Here is a 20612-nt window from a genome sequence, read left to right as displayed (position 1 = left end):
ATAATATAACAATAAAAACAACTTTTGAAAGGCTTTTTTTTCATCGTTTGAAAAAAGCCACATCGTACTATCTGCTGCGTACTCCATGTGGAATCGAACCCCGGATTTCAGCGTTATAAATTCATAAAATTACCGATAGGGAACAATTTTCGAAAGATCCAGGAGGTACCAGACTTAAACAAATGATATTATTGAGGTCCTGGATTTGTTTTTACAAATTTACGTGTTGATGGTTGTTTTAATAGAGGTCTTTAAACCTTCTTTTCCTATTGTTTCCCGTATATCTTCTCAGTTGCTGAAAGTATTGGTTTAGTGGTCATTCACTGCTGTATGAGCCGTTTAAATATGAAAAACTCTATAAAAATGGGTATAATCATTGCCAGGTTTCAATCTCAGGATTTTGGTTTCGTAATTTTCCAATCACATTATTCTATTGTGCCACCATTCATATGAGAAGATAGATTGTTTAAGCAGAGTATTCATGATGAAACTTTGTAGGATGGACGGCAACTGTCTGTTGTGGAGACACAAGTGTACGACGTTTTGAAAGTCTTCCGCCTTTCGTCTTCAGGTCAGTGTGTGTGTAGCTGTTGTAGGTCTATTTTAGTGTCCTGGTGGATTGTGGAGAGCGTGTTATGATTAGTTGGATTATCACTGTCTCTGATTGGAGGAGAGATTTCCTGTAGATTCAACCAATGGCAGCCACAGGTTACTCACCTCTAATCCGGAAATTCTGTTTAATGAAGGTCTAATAGTGCTAATATAAAATGATTCTTTCATTTTTCTTGTCTTGCAGAATTTGTCTGTGTCGATGATTCTAGTTTTCTACCAGTTTATTCTGTGTCCAGTTGACGTGGCGTGCTCTGCAATGTCTGAATTCTGTGTTTTCATGAGTCTTGTGCTATCTTTAAGTTCTTTTATTCTTGTTGCGAGTTTTCTTCCTGTTTCCCCAATGTATGTATCGTTGCAGGAACACGGAATTTCATAAATCATATTTTTGAGATTTTCTTTGGTAGGCCGCTGTTTGGTAAACTTCTGGTTAAATACAAGACAGGTAGAACATTCGGCGCTTGTCCTGTGAAAGTGGGTTTTCTCGGGGCACTCCCGCTTCCCCCTACAACAAATTCTGAGGCGCTTGGATTTATAGATCCCAGCAACTCCGTGGTCCTGATCACGGGACGTTCCACTGATTGATGTTGTCTGCCGCTTGCTTCTTCTTTGCCGGCGGGCTCAGGACCTGTCCACCTCCTTTTTGCCGCCTGGGTCTCACTCAGCGTTCTCACCAAACATTCTCATACTGCCCCACCTCACTTAATTGCCTCAAACAAACCAAATTAAAATACAGGAAAACTCTCATGTACAGATAAATAATCTTCCATGCGGGAACGAAGAGGAACTACAACGTTCCTGAACACCCCTGTTGGGGAGAGAACTCCTCAGACTTCTCGTTCTCTAAACTAAGCCCCTGACAAGGTTTTGTTCGTTCGACATACATTGACCTCAAGACGAAAGGCGGAAGACATTCGAAACGTCGTCCTCTACACTTGTGTCTCCATAACAGGCAGTTGTCGATTTGGGACGAAATTTATTGTTCTTTCCCTTTTTAGAAGACAGAAGTCAAACATTGACTTATGAGATTATTCTGATCATCATAAATTTTGTTTGTTTGTTTGCTGTTCAGCCTTAAGCTGCACAATGGGCTTTCGGTTAAGTCCCTAATAACAACAAAACAGAACAAGTGATATATTTCATCAGACGTGGCCAAGCGATTGGCGTGCTCAGACTATGAATGCGAAAAATATCATGGTTCGCGACTCGCTGTCGCAAAAGCTGGTGGAAGTTGTTACCCAGTAGCCTCCTCTCTAAGCCTGAGAACCCACAAGTGAAAGGGAAAGAGGATGTGCTATAATATGTCAAACCACACCGAACCTGCCATACTTAGTACCGATGAAGCTTTTCGTTGGTTCTTTAGAATTAAGCACAAAGCTACACAATGGGCTATTTTTGCTCTGCCCACCACGGGTATTGAAGCCCCGTTTCAAACCGTGTGAGTCCGCATGTATACCGCTGTGCCACTGGTGAGCCCGACGAAGCTATTCGTCCTCTACCAGTGCACATCAAGCTGGCTGGGATACGACACAAAGGGTCGTGATGTTAAGATGTGTGTCAGATCACACAAGTCAACTGTAATAGCTATCAATATTATTTAAGTAATTAACAATTCATATTTCTTGCCGTAAAATTAATAACACAACATTATCTATTTTTATGTAATTTAATGTTAACACTAATTACTTATTTATCTATTTATTTACTTTTATTTAATAATTAACTTAAACCTGACTTTGCGGATGGTCCTCATATAGCTTTCTTTGCAAAAAACGTCGAGGAAAAAACCACTTACGTTTACTCATAAACAAAAGTATAAAACACATAGCATCATTAACATATATCCCAAATTATGGACATACAGTGTTAAATAAACACAGCCTGCAAATTATATTATGAAAATCATACTTACAGTATCGCTGAACTTTTTCTTTCTTCTTCCCATTTGCTAAAAGCGAGAAATATTAAACTTTTAATTACTAAATTATATGCATAACACGAGTTTAGATGAAAATCAATAATAAAGCGGTAAATCATTTAGACTTTAAGAAACATTGTAATGAAAAAAATTAAATTTTAACATTATAATTCCAACGTTATATAAAATAACTATTTATCAAACATTATATAAGAGTTCAAAATAGAATGTCCAGAAGAGTATAATATGTCTATACAGAAGTACTTTGTTCATATATTTTAAAGTTAATTTTAAACAAAGTTTACATTAGAAATATATTTAATTGTTTTAATCAGGGAAAATTATACTAAACAGCCAAATGGTTAACAACTATCTACTACTTAAGGATGTACAACAGCTATCTACTACTTAAGGATGTACAACAGCTATCTACTACTTAAGGATGTTCAACAGCTATCTACTACTTAAGGATGTTCAACAGCTATCTACTACTTAAAGCTGTTCATCAGCAATCCGCTAGTTAAGAATGTTCAATAGCTATCAGCTAGTGTTGAAAGAAAGGTTCTCCATGTAATCGATAAGTTCAAGTGAGGCGACATTGAGTTTCGAGCGTTCCTTGTTATATGCAAAATAAATCTCAAAAAGATACAAATGTGTAACGTGTCTTGCAAGAAAAACCGTTAAAGATAACACATGAAAAACAGACGGATTTTTTTTGTTCTTAAGAGAGTTAATCTATTTTTTACGACAATTATGTTTATCGCCTCCAAAAATCGATCCTTTCTCGTTTATAGCACCTTCTCACACGACAGAAGAGTACTTTTTCATAAGTTTGTTCTTACAGACAGACAAACATACAGACTTGCTACGAGATCGATAAAGAAAAACATAAATAAAAGGATCTCTTTAACCAGTTCTTTCTGTAAAGCGGTTTACTGGCATAAAATTTGAAAACATGAACTATTTTATACACAACAGCGACAATTACATGGGTGGCTGCATCTGTAAAGCACATTAAGAGTAAAATCCATGAAAAATAAAAATAAATTTACAAAAGTAAAACACATAAAAGATTTGAATAAAAAAAGGTTTTATGGATATAAAAGATTAAATATCCATATTTCAGCTTACTAGAGTCACAACAGATACGAACACGTGTACGAGAAAAAATATATATATTCAAAAAATTTGTTGGTTAGCTTCCTTTGTAGTATCTGAAAGACACCGCCAGACGGTGAATGAAATAATTCTCACAAAACAACAAAGACAAAAGAAAACAACAGGATAAAACTAAGAGGAACAGTCTGGCATATTTCTATGGTAATTTATCTGATAATTACAAAAATATTTATCAATAGATACAAGCCTTTGTTCTCCAGAACTTTGTGATGTAATATTCCTAACCCCAGGATTTCTGTTTACCCACGTATATCACAAATGGTAAAGAATGTGTAAAAACTTTTGCAGTGCTTTTATAGTTAATAAAGACTAAGAAATAAAATTTGTCAATGTATTACGCATATCTAGGAATGGATTACAAAACTTTTTCACACATTATGGTTATATGGATGAGGTATACACTTTCCTGTGATATCACACGTAAAAAAGATGTGGTATAATCACTCCCAGTGACCCATGATTTTGAAATAAATATTTTCTCTCTACTACAGATAATATAGCATCGGGTACGTATGAACTTTCTTCGCGTATTAGAGGAAACAAAGCATGCCAAAGTTGAAAAAGAAACCTTAAGATAAGTAACAAAGTAATTGTTATTCTTAAAAATGTTTTTTTAAACCGTAAGGCACATACCTCCAAGACTTAGGTAATTTTTTTGGAAATTAATAATTTTCCTTCGTCCCACATAAAAAATAATTATATTAATCACATATGCTTGTCTTCATCATATGTTCTTTATACATGATTGACTTTATCATCTGTTCTATACACATAAATCACTTCATCATCTGTTCTTTATACATGATTATTTTCAATGCCTATTCATTATACATGATTAACTTCATTATTTGTTTTTTGTATATGATTTACTTCATCATCTGTTCTTTATACATGATTTACTTAATATACATGTTTGACTTCATCATATGTTCTTTGTACATGATTGAATGAATCATCTGTTCTTTATACATGATTCTTTTCATCATCTGTTCATTATACATCATTGACTTTATCATCTGTTCATTATACATCATTGACTTTATCATCTGTTCATTATACATCATTGACTTTATCATCTGTTCTTTATACATAATTCACTTCATAATCTCTTCTTTATACATAATTCACTTCATAATCTCTTCTTTACATATGATTGACTTCATCACCTCTCCTTTGTACATGATTGACTTCATCATCTGTTCTTTATACATGATTCACTTCATAATCTCTTTTTTACATATGATTGACTTCATCATCTGTTCTTTATACATAATTGACTTCATCATCTCTTCTTTATACATGATTCACTTCATCGCAAATTCTTTATACATGATTCACATCATCATTTGTTCTTTATACATGATTCACTTCATCTCCGTTCTTTATACATGATTCTTTTCATCATCTGTTCATTATACATGATTGACTTCATCATCTGTTCTATATACATGATTCACTTCATCCTCTCTTCTTTACATATGATTAACTTTATCATCTGTTCTTTGTAAATGATTGACTTCACCAATTATTCTTCGTGCATGATTGACTTCATCATCTTTTCTTTATATATGATTGACTTCATCACTTATTCTTTATACATGATTGGCTTCATCATTTGTTCTTTATACATAATTGACTTCATCATCTGTTCTTTATACATGATTCACTTAATCATCTGTTCTTTATGCATGATTCACTTTATCATTTATTATTTATACATGATTGACTTCATCATATGTTCTTTGTACATGATTGACTTCATCATCTTTCTTTATACATGATTCACTTCATCACTAATTCTTTATACATGATTGACTTCAACATCCGTTCTTTATACATGATTCACTTCATCATCTTTTCTTTATACATGATTCACTTCATCATCTTTTCTTTATACATGATTCACTTCATCGCTAATTCTTTATACAAGATTGACTTCAACATCCGTTCTTTATACATGATTCACTTCATCGTCTGTTCTTTATCATGATTCACTTCATCGCCTGTTTTTATACATAATTAACCTAAACAATTATTATTTATACATGATTGACTTCATCAACTGTTCTTTGTACATGATTGACTTCATCATCTGTTCTTTGTACATGATTCTTATCATCATCTGTTCATTATACATCATTGACTATATAATCTCTTCTTTATAAATAATTCACCTAATAATCTCTTCTTTACATATGATTGACTTCATCATCTGTTCTTTGTACATGATTGATTTCACCACCTGTTCTTTATACATAATTGACTTCATCATCTCCTCTTTATACATGATTCACATCATCATCTGTTCTTTGTACATGATTGACTTCATCATCTGTTCTTTACACATGATTGACTTCATCATCTGTTCTTTATACATGATTCACTTCATCACTTATTCTTTAAACATAATTGACTTCATCATCTGTTCTTGGTACATGATTGACATTATCATCTGTTCTTTATACATGATTCACTTTATCGCCTGTTCTTTATACATGATTGACTTAATCAATTACTATTTATACATCATTGACTTCATCATCTGTCCATTATACATGATTGACTTCATCATCTGTTCTTTATACATGATTCACTTCATCCTCTCTTCTTTACATATGATTGACGTTATCATCTGTTGTTTGTAAATGATTGACTTCACCAATTATTCTTAGAGCATGATTGACTTCATCATCTGTTCTTTACACATGATTGACTTCATCATCTTTTCTTTATACATGATTGACTTCATCACTTATTCTTTATAGATGATTGACTTCATCATTTGTTCTTTATACATGATTGATTTCATCATCTGTTCTTTATACATGATTTACTTCATCATTTGTTCTTTATACATGTTTGCTTCATCATATGTTCTTTATACATGATTCTTTTACATGTTTGCTTCATCATATGTTCTTTATACATCATTGACTTTATCATCTGTTCTATACACATAATTCACTTCATAATCTCTTTTTTACATATGATACACTTCATCGCTAATTCTTTATACATGATTGACTTCATAATCTGCGATTGACTTCATCATCTGTTTATTATACATGATTGATAATCTGCGATTGACTTCATCATCTGTTTATTATACATGATTGACTTCATCATTTGTTCTATATACATGATCCACTTAATCCTCTCTTCTTTACATATGATTGACGTTATCATCTGTTGTTTGTAAATGATTGACTTCACCAATTATTCTTAGAGCATGATTGACTTCATCATCTGTTCTTTACACATGATTGACTTCATCATCTTTTCTTTATACATGATTGACTTCATCACTTATTCTTTATACATGATTGACTTCATCATTTATTCTTTATACATGATTGATTTCATCATCTGTTCTTTATACATGATTCACTTAATCCCCTGTTCTTTATGCATGATTCACTTTATCATTTATTATTTATACATGATTGACTTCATCATATGTTCTTTGTACATGATTGACATTATCACCTGTTCTATACACATAAATGAAATCATCATCTGTTCTTTATACATGATTATTTTCATTGTCTATTCATTATACATGATTAACTTCATCATCTGTTTTTTGTATATAATTTACTTCGTATACATGATTGACTTCATCATGTGTTTTTATACATGATTTACTTCATATACATGTTTGACTTCATCATATGTTCTTTTTACATGATTGACTGAATCATCTGTTTTGTATACATGATTCTTTTCATCATTTGTTCATTATACATGATTGACTTCATCATCTGTTCTATATACATGATTCACTTAATCCTCTCTTCTTTACATATGATTGACGTTATCATCTGTTGTTTCTAAATGATTGACTTCACCAATTATTCTTAAAGCATGATTGACTTCATCATCTGTTCTTTACACATGATTGACTACATCATCTTTTCTTTATACATGATTGACTTCATCACTTATTCTTTATAGATGATTGACTTCATCATTTGTTCTTTATACATGATTGACTTCATCATCTGTTCATTATACATCATTGACTTTATCATCTGTTCGATACATATAATTCACTTCATAATCTTTTTTTTACATATGATTCACTTCATCGCTAATTCTTTATACATGATTGACTTCATCATCTGCGATTGACTTCATCATCTGTTCATTATACATAATTGACTTCATCATCTGTTCTTTATACATGATTCACTTCATCCTCTCTTCTTTACATATGATTGACGTTATCATCTGTTATTTGTAAATGATTGACTTCACCAATTATTCTTAGAGCATGATTGACTTCATCATCTGTTCTTTACACATGATTGACTTCATCATCTTTTCTTTATACATGATTGACTTCATCACTTATTCTTTATACATGATTGACTATATCATTTGTTCTTTATACATACATGATTGACTTCATCATCTGTTCTTTATACATGATTTACTTCATATACATGTTTCCTTCATCATATGTTCTTTATACATGATTCTTTTCATCATCTGTTCATTATACATCATTGACTTTATCATCTGTTCTATACACATAATTCACTTCATAATCTCTTTTTTACATATGATTCACTTCACCGCTAATTCTTTATAGATGATTGACTTCATCATTTGTTCTTTATACATGATTGACTTCATCATCTGTTCTTTATACATGATTTACTTCATATACATGTTTGCTTCATCATATGTTCTTTATACATGATTCTTTTCATCATCTGTTCATTATACATCATTAACTTTATCATCTGTTCTATACACATAATTCACTTCAAAATCTCTTTTTTACATATGATTCACTTCATCGCTACTTCTTTATACATGATTGACTTCATCATCTGTTCATTATACATGATTGACTTCATCATCTGTTCTATATACATGATTCACTTAATCCTCTCTTCTTTACATATAAATGACGTTATCATCTGTTGTTTGTAAATGATTGACTTCACCAATTATTCTTAGAGCATGATTGACTTCATCATCTGTTCTTTACACATGATTGACTTCATCATCTGTTCTTTACACATGATTGACTTCATCATCTTTTCTTTATACATGATTGACTTCATCACTTATTCTTTATACATGATTGACTTCATCATTTGTTCTTTATACATACATGATTGACTTCATCATCTGTTCATTATACATCATTGACTTTATCATCTGTTCTATACACATAATTCACTTCATAATCTCTTTTTTACATATGATTCACTTCATCGCAAATTCTTTATACATGATTGACTTCATCATCTGTTCATTATACATGATTGACTTCATCATCTGTTCTTTATACATGATTCACTTCATCACTTATTCTTTAAACATAATTGACTTCATCATCTGTTCTTGGTACATGATTGACATTATCATCTGTTCTTTATACATGATTCACTTTATCGCCTGTTCTTTATACATGATTGACTTAATCAATTACTATTTATACATCATTGACTTCATCATCTGTCCATTATACATGATTGACTTCATCATCTGTTCTTTATACATGATTCACTTCATCCTCTCTTCTTTACATATGATTGACGTTATCATCTGTTGTTTGTAAATGATTGACTTCACCAATTATTCTTAGAGCATGATTGAATTCATCATCTGTTCTTTACACATGATTGACTTCATCATCTTTTCTTTATACATGATTGACTTCATCACTTATTCTTTATAGATGATTGACTTCATCATTTGTTCTTTATACATGATTGATTTCATCATCTGTTCTTTATACATGATTTACTTCATATACATGTTTGCTTCATCATATGTTCTTTATACATGATTCTTTTCATCATCTGTTCATTATACATCATTGACTTTATCATCTGTTCTATACACATAATTCACTTCATTATCTCTTTTTTACATATGATACACTTCATCGCTAATTCTTTATACATGATTGACTTCATAATCTGCGATTGACTTCATCATCTGTTTATTATACATGATTGACTTCATCATTTGTTCTTTATACATGATCCACTTCATCATCTCTTCTTTATACATGATTGACGTTATCATCTGTTCTTTGTAAATGATTGACTTCACCAATTATTCTTAGAGCATGATTGACTTCATCATCTGTTCTTTACACATGATTGACTTCATCATCTTTTCTTTATACATGATTGACTTCATCACTTATTCTTTATACATGATTGACTTCATCATTTGTTCTTTATACATGATTGATTTCATCATCTGTTCTTTATACATGATTCACTTAATCCCCTGTTCTTTATGCATGATTCACTTAATCCCTGTTCTTTATGCATGATTCACTTTATCATTTATTATTTATACATGATTGACTTCATCATATGTTCTTTGTACATGATTGACATTATTCTTAGAGCATGATTGACTTCATCATCTGTTCTTTATACATGATTACTTCATCATCTATTCTTTATACATGATTGACTTCATCATCTTATTTTTTATATATAATTGACTTCATATACATGATTGACTTCATCATGTGTTCTTTATACATGATTTACTTCATATACATGTTTGACTTCATCATATGTTCTTTTTACATGATTTACTTCATATACATGTTTGCTTCATCATATGTTCTTTATACATGATTCTTTTCATCATCTGTTCATTATACATCATTGACTTTATCATCTGTTCTATACACATAATTCACTTCATAATCTCTTTTTTTACATATGATTCACTTCATCGCTACTTCTTTATACATGATTGACTTCATCATCTGTTCATTATACATGATTGACTTCATCATCTGTTCATTATACATGATTGACTTCATCATCTGTTCTTTATACAAGATTCACTTCATACTCTCTTCTTTACATATGATTGACGTTATCATCTGTTGTTTGTAAATGATTGACTTCACCAATTATTCTTAGAGCATGATTGACTTCATCATCTGTTCTTTACACATGATTGACTTCATCATCTTTTCTTTATACATGATTGACTTCATCACTTATTTTTATAGATGATTGACTTCATCATTTGTTCTTTATACATGATTGACTTCATCATCTGTTCTTTATACATGATTTACTTCATATACATGTTTGCTTCATCATATGTTCTTTATACATGATTCTTTTCATCATCTGTTCATTATACATCATTAACTTTATCATCTGTTCTATACACATAATTCACTTCAAAATCTCTTTTTTACATATGATTCACTTCATCGCTACTTCTTTATACATGATTGACTTCATCATCTGTTCATTATACATGATTGACTTCATCATCTGTTCATTATACATGATTGACTTCATCATCTGTTCTATATACATGATTCACTTAATCCTCTCTTCTTTACATATAAATGACGTTATCATCTGTTGTTTGTAAATGATTGACTTCACCAATTATTCTTAGAGCATGATTGACTTCACCAATTATTCTTAGAGCATGATTGACTTCATCATCTGTTCTTTACACATGATTGACTTCATCATCTTTTCTTTATACATGATTGACTTCATCACTTATTCTTTATACATGATTGACTTCATCATTTGTTCTTTATACATACATGATTGACTTCATCATCTGTTCTTTATACATGATTTACTTCATATACATGTTTCCTTCATCATATGTTCTTTATACATGATTCTTTTCATCATCTGTTCATTATACATCATTGACTTTATCATCTGTTCTATACACATAATTCACTTCATAATCTCTTTTTTACATATGATTCACTTCATCGCTACTTCTTTATACATGATTGACTTCATCATCTGCGATTGACTTCATGATCTGTTCATTATACATGATTGACTTCATATACATGTTTGACTTCATCATATGTTCTTTGTACATGATTGACTGAATCATCTGTTTTGTATACATGATTCTTTTCATCATTTGTTCATTATACATGATTGACTTCATCATCTGTTCTATATACATGATTCACTTCATCCTCTCTTCTTTACATATGATTGACGTTATCATCTGTTATTTGTAAATGATTGACTTCACCAATTATTCTTAGAGCATGATTGACTTCATCATCTGTTCTTTACACATGATTGACTTCATCATCTTTTCTTTATACATGATTGACTTCATCACTTATTCTTTATAGATGATTGACTTCATCATTTGTTCTTTATACATGATTGACTTCATCATCTGTTCTTTATACATGATTTACTTCATATACATGTTTGCTTCATCATATGTTCTTTATACATGATTCTTTTCATCATCTGTTCATTATACATCATTAACTTTATCATCTGTTCTATACACATAATTCACTTCAAAATCTCTTTTTTACATATGATTCACTTCATCGCTACTTCTTTATACATGATTGACTTCATCATCTGCGATTGACTTCATGATCTGTTCATTATACATGATTGACTTCATCATCTGTTCTTTATACAAGATTCACTTCATACTCTCTTCTTTACATATGATTGACGTTATCATCTGTTGTTTGTAAATGATTAACTTCACCAATTATTCTTAGAGCATGATTGACTTCATCATCTGTTCTTTACACATGATTGACTTCATCATCTTTTCTTTATACATGATTGACTTCATCACTTATTCTTTATACATGATTGACTATATCATTTGTTCTTTATACATACATGATTGACTTCATCATCTGTTCTTTATACATGATTTACTTCATATACATGTTTCCTTCATCATATGTTCTTTATACATGATTCTTTTCATCATCTGTTCATTATACATCATTGACTTTATCATCTGTTCTATACACATAATTCACTTCATAATCTCTTTTTTACATATGATTCACTTCATCGCTAATTCTTTATACATGATTGACTTCATCATCTGCGATTGACTTCATGATCTGTTCATTATACATGATTGACTTCATCATCTGTTCTTTATACAAGATTCACTTCATACTCTCTTCTTTACATATGATTGACGTTATCATCTGTTGTTTGTAAATGATTAACTTCACCAATTATTCTTAGAGCATGATTGACTTCATCATCTGTTCTTTACACATGATTGACTTCATCATCTTTTCTTTATACACGATTGACTTCATCACTTATTCTTTATAGATGATTGACTTCATCATTTGTTCTTTATACATGATTGACTTCATCATCTGTTCTTTATACATGATTTACTTCATATACATGTTTCCTTCATCATATGTTCTTTATACATGATTCTTTTCATCATCTGTTCATTATACATCATTAACTTTATCATCTGTTCTATACACATAATTCACTCCAAAATCTCTTTTTTACATATGATTCACATTATCGCTACTTCTTTATACATGATTGACTTCATCATCTGTTCTATATACATGATTCACTTAATCCTCTCTTCTTTACATATAAATGACGTTATCATCTGTTGTTTGTAAATGATTGACTTCACCAATTATTCTTAGAGCATGATTGACTTCATCATCTGTTCTTTACACATGATTGACTTCACCAATTATTCTTAGAGCATGATTGACTTCATCATCTGTTCTTTACACATGATTGACTTCATCATCTTTTCTTTATACATGATTGACTTCATCACTTATTCTTTATACATGATTGACTTCATCATCTGTTCTTTATACATGATTTACTTCATATACATGTTTCCTTCATCATATGTTCTTTATACATGCTTCTTTTCATCATCTGTTCATTATACATCATTAACTTTATCATCTGTTCTATACACATAATTCACTTCAAAATCTCTTTTTTACATATGATTCACATTATCGCTACTTCTTTATACATGATTGACTTCATCATCTGTTCATTATACATGATTGACTTCATCATCTGTTCTTTATACAAGATTCACTTCATACTCTCTTCTTTACATATGATTGACGTTATCATCTGTTGTTTGTAAATGATTAATTTCACCAATTATTCTTTATAGATGATTGACTTCATCATTTGTTCTTTATACATGATTGACTTCATCATCTGTTCTTTATACATGATTTACTTCATATACATATTTGCTTCATCGCTACTTCTTTATGCATGATTGACTTCATCATCTGTTCATTATACATGATTGACTTCATCATCTGTTCTATATACATGATTCACTTAATCCTCTCTTCTTTACATATGATTGACGTTATCATCTGTTGTTTGTAAATGATTGACTTCACCAATTATTCTTAGAGCATGATTGACTTCATCATCTGTTCTTTACACATGATTGACTTCATCATCTTTTCTTTATACATGATTGACTTCATCACTTATTCTTTATATATGATTGACTATATCATTTGTTCTTTATACATACATGATTGACTTCATCATCTGTTCTTTATACATGATTTACTTCATATACATGTTTCCTTCATCATATGTTCTTTATACATGATTCTTTTCATCATCTGTTCATTATACATCATTGACTTTATCATCTGTTCTATACACATAATTCACTTCATAATCTCTTTTTTACATATGATTCACTTCATCGCTAATTCTTTATACATGATTGACTTCATCATCTGCGATTGACTTCATGATCTGTTCATTATACATGATTGACTTCATCATCTGTTCTTTATACAAGATTCACTTCATACTCTCTTCTTTACATATGATTGACGTTATCATCTGTTGTTTGTAAATGATTAACTTCACCAATTATTCTTAGAGCATGATTGACTTCATCATCTGTTCTTTACACATGATTGACTTCATCATCTTTTCTTTATACACGATTGACTTCATCACTTATTCTTTATAGATGATTGACTTCATCATTTGTTCTTTATACATGATTGACTTCATCATCTGTTCTTTATAAATGATTTACTTCATATACATGTTTGCTTCATCATATGTTCTTTATACATGATTCTTTTCATCATCTGTTCATTATACATCATTAACTTTATCATCTGTTCTATACACATAATTCACTTCAAAATCTCTTTTTTACATATGATTCACTTCATCGCTACTTCTTTATACATGATTGATTTCATCATCTGTTCATTATACATGATTGACTTCATCATCTGTTCTATATACATGATTCACTTAATCCTCTCTTCTTTACATATGATTGACGTTATCATCTGTTGTTTGTAAATGATTGACTTCACCAATTATTCTTAGAGCATGATTGACTTCATCATCTGTTCTTTACACATGATTGACTTCATCATCTTTTCTTTATACATGATTGACTTCTCACTTATTCTTTATACATGATTGACTTCATCATTTGTTCTTTATACATACATGATTGACTTCATCATCTGTTCTTTATACATGATTTACTTCATATACATGTTTCCTTCATCATATGTTCTTTATACATGATTCTTTTCATCATCTGTTCATTATACATCATTGACTTTATCATCTGTTCTATACACATAATTCACTTCATAATCTCTTTTTCACATATGATTCACTTCATCGCTAATTCTTTATACATGATTGACTTCATCATCTGCGATTGACTTCATGATCTGTTCATTATACATGATTGACTTCATATACATGTTTGACTTCATCATATGTTCTTTGTACATGATTGACTGAATCATTTGTTTTGTATACATGATTCTTTTCATCATTTGTTCATTATACATGATTGACTTCATCATCTGTTCTATATACATGATTCACTTCATCCTCTCTTCTTTACATATGATTGACGTTATCATCTGTTGTTTGTAAATGATTGACTTCACCAATTATTCTTAGAGCATGATTGACTTCATCATCATGATTGACTTCATCACTTTACACATGATTGACTTCATCACTTATTCTTTATACATGATTGACTTCATCATTTGTTCTTTATACATACATGATTGACTTCATCATCTGTTCTTTATACATGATTTATTTCATATACATGTTTCCTTCATCATATGTTCTTTATACATGATTCCTTCATCATATGTTCTTTATACATGATTCTTTTCATCATCTGTTCATTATACATCATTGACTTTATCATCTGTTCTATACACATAATTCACTTCATAATCTCTTTTTTACATATGATTCACTTCATCGCTAATTCTTTATACATGATTGACTTCATCATCTACGATTGACTTCATGATCTGTTCATTATACATGATTGACTTCATCATCTGTTCTTTATACATGATTCACTTCATACTCTCTTCTTTACATATGATTGACGTTATCATCTGTTGTTTGTAAATGATTGACTTCACCAATTATTCTTAGAGCATGATTGACTTCATCATCTGTTCTTTACACATGATTGACTTCATCATCTTTTCTTTATACATGATTGACTTCATCACTTATTCTTTATACATGATTGACTTCATCATTTGTTCTTTATACATGATTGACTTCATCATCTGTTCATTATACATCATTGACTTTATCATCTGTTCTATACACATAATTCACTTCATAATCTCTTTTTTACATATGATTCACTTCATCGCTAATTCTTTATACATGATTGACTTCATCATCTGTTCTTTATACATGATTCACTTCATCCTCTCTTTTTTACATATGATTGACGTTATCATCTGTTATTTGTAAATGATTGACTTCACCAATTATTCTTAGAGCATGATTGACTTCATCATCTGTTCTTTACACATGATTGACTTCATCATCTTTTCTTTATACATGATTTACTTCATATACATGTTTCCTTCATCATATGTTCTTTATACATGATTCTTTTCATCATCTGTTCATTATACATCATTGACTTTATCATCTGTTCTATACACATAATTCACTTCATAATCTCTTCTTTACATATGATTCACTTCATCGCTAATTCTTTATACATGATTGACTTCATCATCTGCGATTGACTTCATGATCTGTTCATTATACATGATTGACTTCATCAACTGTTCTTTATACATGATTCACTTCATCCTCTCTTCTTTACATATGATTGACGTTATCATCTGTTGTTTGTAAATGATTGACTTCACCAATTATTCTTAGAGCATGATTGACTTCATCATCTGTTCTTTACACATGATTGACTTCACCAATTATTCTTAGAGCATGATTGACTTCATCATCTGTTCTTTACACATGATTGACTTCATCATCTTTTCTTTATACATGATTGATTTCATCACTTATTCTTTATACATGATTGACTTCATAATCTGTTCTTTATACATGATTCACTTAATCCTTTGTTCTTTATGCATGATTCACTTTATCATTTATTATTTATACATGATTGACTTCATCATATGTTCTTTGTACATGATTGACTTCATATACATGATTCACTACATCGCCTTTTCTTTACACATGATTCACTTCTTCGTCTGTTCTTTATCATGATTCACTTCATCGCCTGTTTTTATACATAATTAACTTAATCAATTATTATTTTATACATGATTGACTTCATCAACTGTTCTTTGTACATGATTGACTTCATCATCTGTTCTTTGTATATGATTGACTTCATATACATGATTCACTACATCGCCTTCTCTTCACACATGATTCACTTCTTCGTCTGTTCTTTATCATGATTCACTTCATCGCCTGTTTTTATACATAATTAACTTAATCAATTATTATTTTATACATGATTGACTTCATCAACTGTTCTTTGTACATGATTGACTTCATCATCTGTTCTTTATACATTATTTACTTCATATACATGTTTGACTTCATCATATGTTCTTTGAACATGATTGACTGAATATTCTGTTCTTTATACATGATTCTTATCATTATCTGTTCATTATACATCATTGACTTCATCATCTGTTTTTTGTACATGATTGACTTCATCATCTGTTTTTTGTACATGATTGACTTCATCATCTGTTTTTGTACATGATTGATTTCACCTCCTGTTCTTTATACATAATTGACTTCATCATCTCCTCTTTATACATGATTAACATCATCATCTGTTTTTTACACATGATTGACCTCATCACTTCTTCTTTACATATGATTGACTTCATCATCTTTGTTTGTACATGATTGACTTCATCATCTGCTCTTTATACATTATTCACCTCGTCATCCTTTCTTTATACATGATTCATTTCATCGCTAATTCTTTATACATATTTGACTTGATATTCTGTTCTTTGTCCATGATTGACTTCATCATCTGGTATTTATACATTTTTGACTTTATCATCTTTTCTTTATACATGATTCACTTCATCACTAATTCTTTATACATGATTGACTTCATCATCTTTTCTTTAAACATGATTGACTTCATCATTTGTTCTTTACACATGATTGACTTCATTATCTGTTCTTTGTACATGATTGACTTCATATACATGATTGACTTCATCATCTGTTCTTTGTAAATGATTAAATTCACCAATTATTCTTTGTGCATGATTGACTTCATTATCTGCTCTTTACACATGATTGACTTCATCATCTGTTCTTTATACATGATTCACTTCATCACTTATTCTTTAAAAATAATTGACATCATCATCTGTTCTTGGTACATGATTGACTTAATCATCTGTTCATTATACATGATTGTCTTCATCATCTGTTCTTTGTAAATGATTAAATAGATCACTTATTCTTTGTACATGATTGACTTCACCATGTGTTTTTTATACATATTTCATTTCATCACTTATTATTTACACATGATTCTTTTCATCATTTGTTGATGTTCATCATTATACATGATTGACTTCATCATCTATTCATTATACATGATTGATTTCATCATCTCTTCTTTGTACATGATTGGCTTCATCATCTGTTGATGTTCATCATTATAAATTATTGACTTCATCATCTGTTCATTATACATGATTGATTTCATCATCTGTTCTATGTACATGATTGACTTCATATACATCATTGACTTCATTATCCGTTCTTCATACATGATTCACTTCATCGCCTGTTCTTTATACACGATTCACTTCATCACTCATTCTTTATACAAGGTGACATCATCGTCTGTTCTTTCTACATAATTGACTTGATCAGGTGATTATAATACGTGATTGATTTCATCATCTGTTCTTATTAAATGATTGACCTTATTAATGATTCTTTGTGCATGATTGACTTCATCATCTCTTCGTTGTAAATGATTGACTTCATCACTTATTCTTTATTCATAATAGACTTCATCATCTGTTCTTTGTACATGATTCACTTCGTCGCCTGTTCTTTATATATGATTTACTTCATCATTTGTTCTTTATACATTATTGACCTCATCATCTTTTCTTTATACATGATTCACTTCATCGCTAATTCTTTATACATATTTGACTTGATATTCTTTTCTTTGTACATGATTGATTTCATAATCTGTTCTTTACACATGATTGACTTCATCACTTATTCCTTTTACACGATTCACTTCATCACTTATTCTTTATACAAAATTACATCATCGTCTGTTCTTTCAACATAATTGACTTGATCATCTGATCAGTATACGTGATTGATTTCATCATCTGTTCTTTCTACATAATTGACTTGATCATCTGATCAGTATACGTGATTGATTTCATCATCTGTTCTTTGTAAATTATTGATTTCATCAATTATTCTTTGTGCATGATTGACTTCATCATCTTTTCTTTACACATGATTGACTTCATCATCTGTTTTTTGTATATGATTGACTTCATATATTTGATTCACTCTAACGCTTGCTCTTTATGGATGATTCACTTCATCACATATTCTTTATACATGATTGATTTCATTATCTGTTCTTTGCACATGATAGACTACATCATCTGTTCCTTATACATGGTTCTTTTCATCATTTGTTCATTATACATGATTTACTTCATCATTTTTTTTATACGTGATTCACTTCACCGCTAATTCTTTATACATGAATGACGTCATCATCTGTTCTTTTACATGATTGACATCATCATGTATTCTTTACACATGATTGACTTCATCACTTTTTCTTTATACATGATTGACTTCATCATCTGTTCTTTACACATGATTGGCTTCATCATCTGTTTATATACATAATTCCTTTCATCATCTGTTCATTATACATGATTGACTTCATATACATCATTGACTTTATCATTCGTTTTTCATACATGATTCACTTCATCACTTATTTTTTATACATGGTGACATCATCAACTGTTCTTTGTACATGGTTGGCTTGATCATCTGATCATTAAATATGATTGACTTAATCATCTGTTCTTTGTAAATGATTGACTTCATCACTTATTCTTTGTGCAAGATTGACTTCATCATCTTTTCTTTACACATGATTGACTTCATCATTTGTTCTTTATACATTATTCACTTCATCACTTATTCTTTATACATAATAGACTTCATCATCTGTTCTTTGTACATGATACACTACATCGCCTGTTCTTTATACATGATTGACTTCATCAATTATTATTTATACATGATTGACCTCATCATTTCTTCTTTACATATGATTGACTTCATCATCTGTTCCTTGCACATGATTGACCTCATCATTTCTTCTTTACATATGATTGACTTCATATACATGTTTGACTAAATCATCTGTTCTTATTACCTGATTGACTTCATAATCTTTTTTTATGCATAATTCACTTCATCTCCTATTCTTTATACATGATTGACTTCATCATATGTTTTTGTACATGATTGACTTCATCATCTGTTCTTTATACATGATTCTTTACATCATGTGTTCATTATACATGATTGACTTCATCATCTGTTCTTTATACATGATTTACTTCATCATCTCTTTTTTACACTTGAATGACTTCATCATCTGTTCTTCACACATGATTTTTTTCATCATTTGTTCCTTATACATGATTCACTTCATCACTAATTCTTTATTCATGATTGACTTCATTATT

General features: G+C 30.1%; 1 protein-coding gene across 1 annotated transcript in view; it reads right to left on the bottom strand.

The window, feature by feature from the left end:
- Positions 1 to 20612, bottom strand: part of LOC143257888 (uncharacterized) — a 120510-nt gene that overhangs the window by 11240 nt on the left and 88658 nt on the right. Inside the window, exon 18 of the mRNA XM_076516912.1 lies at positions 2522 to 2557. Coding sequence (XP_076373027.1) covers positions 2522 to 2557 — 36 coding nt within the window. The remainder of the gene's footprint in view (positions 1 to 2521; positions 2558 to 20612) is intronic.

This window comes from Tachypleus tridentatus, chromosome 7, assembly GCF_004210375.1.
Source record: "Tachypleus tridentatus isolate NWPU-2018 chromosome 7, ASM421037v1, whole genome shotgun sequence".
In the NCBI taxonomy this organism is placed as follows: Eukaryota; Metazoa; Arthropoda; class Merostomata; order Xiphosura; family Limulidae; genus Tachypleus; species Tachypleus tridentatus.
The sequence above is the reverse complement of the archived record's forward strand: the minus strand, read 5'-3'. Positions and strand labels throughout refer to the sequence as shown.